This window comes from Populus trichocarpa, chromosome 1 (genome assembly GCF_000002775.5).
Source record: "Populus trichocarpa isolate Nisqually-1 chromosome 1, P.trichocarpa_v4.1, whole genome shotgun sequence".
NCBI classification, from domain to species: domain Eukaryota; kingdom Viridiplantae; phylum Streptophyta; class Magnoliopsida; order Malpighiales; family Salicaceae; genus Populus; species Populus trichocarpa.
In genome coordinates this window covers 44,248,488-44,260,498 of record NC_037285.2, presented here as the reverse complement: position 1 = coordinate 44,260,498, position 12,011 = coordinate 44,248,488, and the positions used below count along the sequence as shown (strand labels likewise).

Sequence of the window (12,011 nt, the reverse complement as noted above, 5' to 3'; positions counted from 1 at the left end):
AAGTGATTTTATCCAAAAGTTTAAAACTCGACTTTTCAACATGTTTTTGGCTGTTTAAGATGGTTAAAAACTAGGTAACAAACAACTCATCATCTGCTAAAATCATTATTCATCCACTTAAGTGAAAGTAAGACTTATTTTATAAAGCAATACTCTTTTGCTCACATAAAAATGACATCCATTAATGGTTATCATGGTAAGTCTTACTTTTATATGAGTGGAGGAAAAATGTTCTCACATTACCTAATAATTTCTCAATCCCTCGGTACCCCAAACCTTATTTTGCCCCATATTCAGGCACCTTAGACTTTATCTCTACATGACTTTATAATGCCCCTAACCAAAGTTTAACTCAATTTTCAAGCGTCGTTAAGCAGTTTTAACATGACGCTTAAATAATACTTCAAACGAAAAGCACTTTAAAACATCATGTCTAAAGTAAATTATATTATTATTTGATTTTAAAAATAAAAATACATATTGTCCATACATGCTAATATTACACATGCTTATTAAATATAAATATTTCTAGAATAATGATTTGAGATGTTGGCTTAACAACTATTCCAAATCCTTTTTTTTTCTTATAGGGGCAAGGTTTTAAATAATAATTGATGAAAACTCGAGTTTTGAGTTATTTCTGTTAATTATCCAATTTATATTAATCAACCACAAATTAATTATTTTACCAAAGTATATCCATTACAAATAACTACAAATATTTCACCCATCACAATTGATATAAACGAGCATAATCAAACATGAGAATAAAATTATGAACACATCGGAAATTATTCAAAATAACATTGACTTCAACATATATATATATACATTTACGATTTGAAATCTAACAAAATAAAAAAAATTTTGTTCAAATAACAAATAAATAACATATGGGATTAATTAACCTTTATGAGTTGTTGAAGTCAACCAAAATTGAACCGAAGGGAGCGAGGATAAAAAATGGCTGAAAAAAAATAGTGTTGGTGCATATTGTTCAGACGCCAAATGATAGGTTTTCTATTTGTGTCCTTTTAATTTTTTTTTTTGTGGGAATACCTGCTATTTATATTATCTGAGATCTTTACAAATAAAAAAAAACTAAATTGTAAGAATAATATTAGGAAATTTTACATCGTTTCCTCCTTAATTATGGGTTTCTAATTAATTAAATTTCCTCTTCTTAACATGTAGGATATCTTTTTCAATAATTTTCTAATTTTACTTGATTCTTGAATTTATTTTTCCTTTTCTCATTTGCATAATCTCTCATATTATTCTTAGTTCATAATTATCTTAGTCCCTTGTTCTTTCGTTTTTCTTATTTCACCACCTGAACTCTTTCTTTCTTTTTCATATTTGTTTTATGAAAACTTGTCACACAATAAAATAAGTGAAAGTGCCAAAAATACCATAAATTGATGAAATTGTATTAAAAATATATTTTCCGAAACCTTGTAAATTAATATATTTCAATTGGGTTTGAATCTTGAGAAAAGCTGTGAGAAAAAAATATATTTTTTCTTAAATGCATTAGTTTGGATATGTAAAGTTTGCTTTAAAATTAATCAGAAGTAAGCATTTAGTTTCTAAATAGCTTAAGTATACCCTTGCCATTAGAAAACGAAGAAGAAGAAGATAATGCATAACAAGATAAAAATAAGGGGCTATAAAAACAAATAAATCTTTTCAAATTATAGCATTTAAGATTTTGTTTTTATATGAAAACAAAAGAAACACCTTATCGTAAAGTATAGCATTTTTGTTTTTTCATCTCAAAAATATTTTTAGAAGAAATTAAATTTTTTATTATTTTTAAATCATTTAAAATAAACGATTTTATTTTTTCTTAATTATTTACCTGAAAACTGAGGATCCGTGTCTGAGGATCGTCTCTCTTTGTTTTCCGGGGCATGATGACAGGCTGTGCGCTCTGAAAAAACAAGGCCTGATTTTGGTTTTGTTTTCCCAGGCAATGGCGAAAGGGAACAGCGACTGATTCTGCCTTATCGGTCCTGCCACTCCAAGACAAAAACTCCCTGCCCTATCAACAGTTGTTGTCTTTTGACCATTTTCACGACCCAGTCCAACTCACACACTCATACTGTTATTTAACATTACATCAAATCACGTATAGACATACGCATTGATACCCTAGGTTTACTACAACGATGCTCCATTCTATTTTTCAAATTATTTTTTTTTATAATTTAATATATTTTTAAATAAAAAATATATTTTAAAAAACAACTATCTACTATAATTACAGCCAGTAATCATGCAATATTATTATTTGTCAAAGTGCTAGCATCACAAACTCCCACTCCAAGGCAGTGAGTGAGTGGAAAACTACTTAATAATCTGAAATGGCTTGAATTGGAGGACTTCTCAATTAGGCTGACAGGAGAGTCTAGGTTCGGCTAATTAAGTTCCACTCAAGCGTGGCGTTCACTTGAGATCCCCTGGAATCGTTCTTGACGATCTTCTTTTTTCACTGATGCTGTTTGTTCCATCGTACAATTGGCTACTTTAGAGCACACCATTTAATGAGAAGTCAAGCAAAGGGAGATGGAGATGTGCCTAGTAGTTGTGCCAGTCACTTTGGGGGGGGGGGGGGGGGAATTGGCATATATGGGACAAAAGTCTGCTTATTCTTGGACTAACTGCTTTTTAGAATACATTTGCCTTGAAAAAATATTTAATTAATATATTTTTATTTTTTTTATGATTTTGATGTCCTTATTTCATATATGTTTTTTTTAAAATACTTTTAAAATATTATATCATAGTATCAAATATACAAAAGTCACTGCTATGGCAAAAGTTGGTATGCTTTATCCTAAAAATAGTAGATAAAGATGGGAATACATTTCATTCGGTGTTGTTTGCCGTTTCAGTACAGTAAGACTCATGAGACTTTAATTGGGCAAGATTCCTGTCTCAAATTAAGAATCAATTTCCCATGTATAAAATGTGATGATCTTTGCAAGGAAAAAGAACCAACTAAATTAATTGAGGGAAGAAGAAGAAGAAGGCGGCGGCGGCGGCAGCAGCAGCAGCAGCTTTCCTTGGAGCAGGAAGTGTTTTTATACATTGCTAATTAATCCACAAGTCACTATGCATATTAAACAACTGCTAAAAAATTCAAGTACAAAATAAGAAGGAAAAAGGAAATGCAGCAAGGCACGGCTTAACCTAAAATGGGCGCTTAACAATGCCCTTGAAATGGATTTAAAAACAGCAATCGAGATCAATGACAAAGGTCTAAATAATTTCTATGCCCTTCAATTCTTGCTCCATTGCTTGTGTCCAGGGGCCCATTTAGGGCACTTCGGACTGAAATAACAAGTCACAACCCTTGAGTTCAAGAGCTCAACAATGGGTGCAAATTTGACACACCTCGGGGTCTTGTACTGGTTAATTGATGCCCCTAAGCTAATGGCATAGTCCATAAGCTTATCGAAAGTCCCTGGCTCCACAATCTTGATCTCAAGTGGCCCAATTGACTTATCAGACGCACGTCCTTGGCGATATACACTATTAAGCGACTCTTCAATGGTCAAGCAACAATCCTCAAAGACTGAGGGAGGAATTGGGGTTGATCCATTGAGGCTAAGCTCCCAAAACAACACATAGTGGCCTGGAATGGTAGTGGTGTCTGCATAGCTGGTGTACTCGGCTAGTGTTGCATCGAACGGGATCAAATGGTTCACAGCATTCTTTACTGCACTTTGCAGTTCAACCTCGTCAGTCTTGTCAGAATCAATGCTTAAGACTACATTTTTCCTGCATATGAAGCTGAATCGGGGCGCCTTGTTCTTGAACCCAACCACTCTCAACACATCACCAACCCTGTAGCGATAGAGACCTACAAGATAGGATTTTTTATGTGTAAGACAGACTGTGATAAAATAAAAAGAAAGGAGCGAGCATTCATTTGAGATGAGTTTAATTACCTGCATAAGTTGTGACCACAAGCTCATATTCCTGGTCAAGCTTGACATCCACTAGATCAACCAATTCTTGTTGCTCCTTCTCATTAAGCGATTTAGGCATGGAAACTGAATTAATGACCCCATTATTTCTATGGACTGGTAAGAACTCAAAGTAGGCCATGGTGGGGATGAGAGTGTAAGACACTTCACTTGGCTTGCAAATAGGATTAAGATTAACACCAAAGTAGCACTCAGAGGATGCGTACATGGTGCAGACCAAAGGCAGCCCATTGCTGTAGTAATCAAGAGTTGGAATATATTGTGACATGGTGCCTGTCACAATAACATCTACATACTTGGTGTTGGGCCACAACCTTGTTATGATTCCTTGCCAAGATTCCTTGCTGCATTCAGCCTCGATAAAATCAGCAAGTTTTGGATCAGATTTGAGGATTTTCATGACTGCTTCTCGGACAGAAGGATCGGTGATTTGGGGGTCAATTATGCCAGTTCTGATATCATTGGCAAGAAGTTTCCAGTGTTTTTCCAGGAAACGGATTGCTCGAATAAAACCAGAAGCAAAAACAGCACCAACCCGGAGGACTTCTTTGTGTTGGCAAAGGCCACAAAGCATTTGGGAGTACATGGATTGGTAAGAGTCTGGGCAAAGAATGGTTTCATTTGGGCTTGTGTAGTTAGTGTAAGGGTCATAAGGCCTATCCTTAAAATGGGTGCTTTTGTAGTAACTAGTGAGAACTGGCCTAGCCACAAGTCCACCAGGTGTCTTAGCCTCAGATTTAATGAACAAAAAGTACATTCCTTTGCCTTTTTCTAGGCCAGGAACAAACTGAGTCATGACAGGCATCAACAGGCTATATAGCAGTGATCTCCTCCCTAGCTCCTCCTCAATTGTTGGCATCAACTTTCTTTCCCCTCCTGAGGTCCCAGAGCTACAAATCAAAACATACCATTTAGCCAAACCAGCCAATAAGTGATATACAGAAGTCTGCTACAACAAAAATTTACAAAAACACACACACAGAGAGACGCAAACACAAAAAAGCTACAGATTTTAAACTGCCCACTAAGCCAAAACATTGTAGTAAACGTGTTACTAATAACCAAAGCTTGCACACACCCACCTCGTCAAAAACTCTGAAATGGGCTTTGAGCAGAGAATCTGTGAAGTATCACCATTGGCAATACGGTTGATATCAGGCTGGATATCCTCATAGGTAATCACAGGCACGGCTTTCTTGAAAGTCTCGCGGTTAGTTTGTCCATTAAGGCCATGCCTTTGCAAATACTCAACATGAGCATTGCGAGAGAGAATTTCTTCAAGAACCTTCTTTTGGACCTCATCAGCGTTTGAGGTAACATCTTCAATGAACTGAAGAGATATCTTGTTCTTCTCAGCGAGGTTGTAATCAGAGGTTTTCAAAGTGTTTTTTGGTGCCTCAGGCATGGTTTTTGCACTTTTGAAAGAAATGTATCTTAAAAAGTGTTGTGTATGCTCGAGAAAGTGTGTTTTGGATGTGTGGAAAAAAGGAGAGGAGGTTGTGTATATATATAGGAAGAGGAAGAGGCATGAAGGTGGCTATTTTTTATTTTTTTATTTTTGGATTCAAAAGTACTAAACACAAAGTTTGTTAAATTTTTTATAATTTTAAATTAATTTTTTAATATTTTTAGTTTCTTTAATACTTTTTAGGAACGTTTAGGAACGCGGCTGCGGCTGCGTTTCCAAAAAATTTAATTTTTTTTTTATTAAAATTTAATATGATTTGTATGTTTTGGATCGTTTTGATGTGCTGATGTCAAAAATAATTTTTAAAAAATAAAAAAACATCATTAACATGCATTTTGGCATGAAAAGTTATTTAAAAAACACCTGCAATCACACTGTCAACACACTCTTAATATTCAAGTTAAAAAACTTAAAAAAACAATATTTATTTCAATTTCAAGAGCACAATAAAGGGTATTGTTGTAAAGACATTAATTTTGTTTCCCTTTGGATCATTATATTTTCCTTGACTGCACACAACTTTGTCACACACAAAAATAAAGGAGTTTCCATGCTTTTGTAGTCAAATAGCGTGCTGCCTTTGGATTTTTTTTCCTGTAAGCTAAAAAGAGTTCCACTTTTCCATGGCTTTACTGGTTATACCATCTGCTAAGTGCTAAACATCGAATTGATAGTCTAATCATAAAAATAAATAAATAAATAAATATGAGATAAAACTCTATTTCTGATAAATAGGATTTTTTCCCATATTATATTATTGTTGGGTAATTGATGAATTTCTTAATTCAACTAAATTAAATTAACAAGGCAAAATTAATATAAAAAATTCAAAGAATGAACTTAATTAGAACTCTTTTTTTTTTTTTCCTTTTTTCTAGAAAGGTAACGCGGAGGTAAGGGTGCAGCGTGCATACCGTACAAGAAAAACAGGGAAGCGTTTAGAATGTATCCTCTCAAGACCATAAAAAGAGTGCCATCTTGACCGGCAACACCCGGTTTTACACCATAGCGTTGACCGGCATTTCCCGGTAAACCCGCAGTCATTCCACCGGTTCCATGCGTGCTTGTACCACGGGTGTCCCACAAAATACCGGCAGTCTTTACTTGCATTTCCAGGTAACTAAGGAACGGCGTTTAATACACCAATGTATCGCGGTATTTAGAAGTCGAAATAATGAGATATAAAGAGAGATGTATTTATGTACGGTAAAATAACTGGGATTTTTCTTGTTTGAAGTACCCAAGTGGGTCCTGCCAGCTGGCTGCCTTACTCGATAAATTTACACGTGTTCAAAAAAAGTTTTGAAAAAAATAATATAATGCTCGAGCTGCAATGATTGACTTTCTCCACTCATTTTAAAAAAATAAATAGATATAAATTAAAAAAATATTAAATAAAAATATTCTTTATTATTATTAATGGTCATGAATTTTATTTTTGTTTTTACTAGTGTCTTTGGTATTATTGAGCAATTAATAATATATATAAATAAGTGATCCAAAGAGTTGAATATAATTATCAAGCTTACCACATTTTATCTATATATATTATGAAGTGATTGGATTATATATTTTCATAACTAGAAAATTAAAAAATAGTGATGGAATATTTCATCGGCATATAGAAAAGACTTTGTCAATAAAATTAATAGCGCCAAAATACTATTATAAAAAAATAACTTATTGAGTTTTTTATTCCGTCAACTATTCTGCTGCTATACATTTTCTAAGTTTTACCAAAAATTTCAAAATGGATACTAACATTCAATTGGAAATTTTTATGAAATTGCCAATGGAATATTGATTTTGTTAGCGTTCCATCAGATATTTTAATTTTTTTGCTTGTTTGTTATTATCCTCAAACCAACAATTCCTTTCTCACAATAAATCAATAACCACAAATGATTTAAATTCACATACAATAAACCCATAATAAAAAGCATCTCCAAAAATTGACTTATACAAATTCACAATGAATAATGCTAAAATGATAGATTTATGAGTTTTCACAATTGATAGATTTAAGTAGCAAATTCATGTAAATAGTGCATAACAATAAGATAGGTCTAATTCCTTACATATATTTTTTTTTAAATAGAAATGAACAATAAAAGATGCCGGTAGAAAACTAATAAAATTGCAATTGAAATATAATCAGATCAATAAGGTAAAATATATCTAGTACATTACATCAGAGGTGTTAAAGGTGGAGGTGAAGGGGGGAAAGATGTTGAAACAAAAGGTCTAATAGAGAAAGGAAAAAAGTACACCTATAGTCACACTTAGTTAAGCTAGCCCAATACATTCTAAACGTTGTGCCTTTCATCTTTTCCATCTCAACAACCACTTGTTCCTTAACTTTTTTCTACACTATCTTATCAAATTCATGTGATGAATAGCTTGGGCCAAAATATGATGTGCCTAAAGTTAAAACAATACAACCTTCCCTGAATTCTCAAGTCGATGCCACAAGCAAACCATAAATTTGATTTCTATCAGGCCCTTCACATGCAACATTCTCCAACCACACTTGAAGGATCTTGAAAAGAATAAGTGAAAGTGTTTTCACCAAATTTCTCAATCATGTTGGCTTATATCTCTCTTATATAAAAAAAAAAAAATCAAGTTTCAAAATCCAATTACATTTAATATTATTGATGTAGATAAACAATCTTAAACAAGAAGTAACTATCAAAACACTTACAACAAACTCATTCGCTTTTTTATAGATAAGATTTTTCTCCTTTTCCCCTATCTCTCTTCTTTATGTGAGTTTCCTTATATAATTCCATTGGAGTTGGTTCTCAACTTAACCTTTTTTTCTTGCAAATTAAATAGTTAATTTGTTAAAGTCTCACTAATAAACATGTAATTAAAAATTCAAGAAAAATAATAAAATATATCACAAATAACTCTTACTAATTAAGTGCTTGGCATGGTGGGTAGACAAGATGGCTTCTTTGATGTGCTTGCTCATTAAACATTGTTGATTTGACACATCAACAATGCTGATAATATTTTTTTAATTCCATCTTTTTTTTCATGTGAAATTACCAATGAAAATTTTTTATTGCATTTTCCATCGGTAAACCATGCATTTTTATTTTTTCCCCTAATTTTCTTGTAGTGTTTCGTATCAATAACAATAATATTTTATAGATATTTTATACTTACGGAGGTTTTGGTAGAACAAGGTATAAATCCATTAAAATTGAATATGTGTGTGAACACCGTTAGTGTACGAGGCTACGATGTTGAAAAATGGGAAAATGGTTAACCTAATATGATACTTGTGTCTGATATGGAATGGATCGACCCATTACTGAAACTTGCCCATAATAATGCCGTGGCTTTCTCAATATAACAATTAAGGATCTGGGGAGGAGCCTTTAGGGCAAACAAATTTTCTTTAGGGCATGTATTGCTTCGTACCTAGTAAATAAATTTGGTGAGAAATGGAAAAAATAAATAAAAATAGTGCGAACAGTTTGGCTCGACGTGGACATATATTTCTCTTTTGTTTGATAATTTATACACACACCTATATATATATATATATATATATATATATATATATATATATATATATATATATATATAGGTTTATACGTGCATTAATTAGCCGGTTACAAGGGATTTTCTTTCGAGGGTTATGCCCAACTTGCTAGACAGAATCGCCATATCTCCTCCTCATATTTCCAAATACGACCTCTTGCTAGCAATCTTTATGGGGAAAAAAACATAAACAAGCTCCTTTGACTTTGTTTTTAAGGCATGTTAGTCTTAATTATTTAATAAATAAATCACTTTGACAAGGATGTCCCGGCATGTAGAAAACTGCATTAATTGAGCTTGGGAGATATAAGCCATTTGTTACCTAACATATCTTGGGACCATGCTTTGATGTTCGAGCTCAAAGACATGTACTCCTGTATGTATTGGGAGCACACGCAATGACTCGTTTCTCAAAAGTCTAAATGTTGTGTTCTTACAATCACTTGTAATAATTAATATGCTCAAATTAAGGTTTAAAACTGAAAAGAATGCATTGATTTATGTATGAGATAAAGATAAAGATTGATATATATATATATATATATATATATTAACATTTAAAGATTATATATATACAATAGTTAAATAATATTAGTTTTTTATTGGAAGGCATAATATATATATATCTTCAACTATATATAATAAAAAATACCTTACGACGAACTCTTTCTATAATATATTAGGAAGTGTGAGTTTATCTTTAGCATAATCAAGTCACTAAGAGATTAATTAAGAAAAACAAATCCTTTCTTTAAGATTCCATTTCAAATTTAAGATATAAATGAAATTAGTTTGACATCTAAATTTATTTTTTATGTATTTGAGAAAGATATAGTCAAATGATCGGCGACTAATTACAATGGCTTACAGAAAACAAAAAAATCGCCACATCATCGTATGATCACCGAAAGTCCCCGCCATATATCGTTAACTTAAGCCCAGAAATCAAGAGAAATTGTTGGATAAAGAGGTCTCAAGCTGATGTCACTGCCACATCATCACATTACCCTCCACCAAGGATGTCTCCACTTTTGCCACGTGTACGTGCCCCGCCCTTTTCGCCACTTGTCCACTCCCCATTTTCTTCACCTTAGGAAACACGGTTGACTTGTCAATGGATCGGCGGGTCATACCATCAGATGGCTAGGAACCCAACATAAATTAGGGACGCAAAATTATAAATTTCTTTTATTTTATCAATTCGTGCTCTGGCATGAGAAGAATTTTGGTTGAATAAATATGAATATAAGGTCAACGGACCGACGGATCATATGATATCAAATAGCTGGGAACCCAACAAAATTAGTGAAAAAAAATTAAAAATACGATATATATATATATATATATATATATATATATATATATATATATATATATATATCATGATTGGAAATAAATAAAACATATTGTACATGAAAAATATTAAAAAGATTAACTGAAGGCAACGAACCAACCAGTCATATGATATGCATGGCTAGGCAAGGAAAACAAAAAGCAAGAGGAGAAATATTTCTAAATTTAGTGAACCATATTGTATAGTATATGATTTTGTATTCACAAATAAATATGTAGAAATTTTTTTATGAGAAATAAATGTGTGATGCACCATAAATTGTAATTTTGTGGGGTTGATTAAGACATTAATTGTTTGAGAATGTATTTGGAATGTTGTTTGGAAAAAAAAGGAATTTTTTTGTTTATATTTTGGTATTGTTTTGATTTTCTAATATTAAAAATAATTTTTTTAAAAATAAAAAATATTTTTTTTTAATATATATTTTTAAAAAATATTTTAAAAATTAATTACTACTAATAGCACCGAAAACTAGCTGAGCAGGATGATGTTTGATAGGGGGAGGCGGGTGCACCGAGGCTGGTAGGGTCGAACCCAAGTGGAGTGCATAGTGCTTGGTGGAGTGAGGGTTTTTGGAGAATGTTAATGTGAGAGGGAAATTGAGTGTGTGGGAGACAGAGACAGCATTGCAAATCTTTGACCGTTGACTTCATGTGAGCAGATACTTTTATTTATTAGTTTTTTTAACATCTCGAGAAAAATGAAAAGAATTTAAATAATAAGATAAATGGGGATTATTAAATTGTGTTAATATATATATATATATATATATTCCCCAAATCCTTGCTCTTCTTCCCTGTCTCCCATTACCCCAGCTTTCCACTGTTATTGCTTGCCTGTCAGATTAATTGATTAATAATTGTGTGAGTAAAATAATGCAATAATTTATGCTATTCTTTGGAATAATTAAGAAAAACATTGACCAATAGATGTTGATTGTTGTGCCCCCAAATAAATAAAAGGTTTGGTGGTAAATTAAGATGGAGTTATTTCTTCTAAATTTATAAATCTCTCAATAAATAAAAGGTTTAGTGGACTAATTAATTTGTTTATTCTTTCATGGATGCATTGGAGGCATTATTCGGGATTTAAGGAAATAATTAATTCTGGGTCAGGAATGCTTGGACAGTACTTGGATTTAAAAATATATATTGATTTGTTTATCAGGATGATTAATTAATTCACGTTCTTAAATATACTTGGGATTTATAATGTAATGCTTGTCGGAAGTTCACAGCAATTCCTTGCATTTTGGGATTTTATGAATATTTTCTTTTATCATGGTATTAAAATTAACACTCCTCCCATTGCATTTCAAATATCAAATTAAAATGATAAATTACCCCTCTTTAATTTTTTTTTCAATTTTAAATGCTAATTTATGATAATATTCTTCCATTATTCAAAATTTAAACCTAAAAATAAAAAATCCAAATACATCTTGTTAATCAAAAGATCAAATCTCTTGATATTAACAAAAAAAAAAAAAAGAATTGACAATTATATTTCTTTAATTTTAGCTAACAAGGATCTTATAATTCTTTATAACTCAAGTAAGATCAAAGAGGGAATATATTTCGTTCACCAGAGAGTCAACTTCTCGAACTAAATCCACTTTCTCTTGTATGAATAAGTAATT

General features: G+C 32.1%; 1 protein-coding gene across 1 annotated transcript; it reads right to left on the bottom strand.

Annotated features, from left to right (window-relative positions):
* Window positions 1-3,063: 3,063 nt before the first annotated feature.
* LOC18095866 (indole-3-acetic acid-amido synthetase GH3.6) lies at window positions 3,064-5,465 on the bottom strand. The gene is made up of 3 exons (XM_006370518.3): window positions 5,078-5,465; window positions 3,957-4,885; window positions 3,064-3,868 (listed from the first exon to the last, which is right to left on the bottom strand). Exons 1-3 carry the CDS (start codon window positions 5,398-5,400, stop codon window positions 3,285-3,287), a joined length of 1,836 nt encoding a protein of 611 aa, XP_006370580.3. The 5' UTR covers window positions 5,401-5,465; the 3' UTR covers window positions 3,064-3,284.
* Between the last annotated feature and the right edge of the window lie 6,546 nt (window positions 5,466-12,011).

Bases quoted from the DNA above. Each gene is read 5' to 3' on its own strand.
- LOC18095866 (XM_006370518.3), bottom strand. From the start codon at position 5,400: ATGCCTGAGGCACCAAAAAACACTTTGAAAACCTCTGATTACAACCTC. The intron at 4,886-5,077 runs GTGGGTGTGTGC...TTTGATTTGTAG, and splicing joins ATTTCAGAGTTTTTGACGAG to CTCTGGGACCTCAGGAGGGG. The intron at 3,869-3,956 runs GTAATTAAACTC...CCTATCTTGTAG, and splicing joins TGTGGTCACAACTTATGCAG to GTCTCTATCGCTACAGGGTT.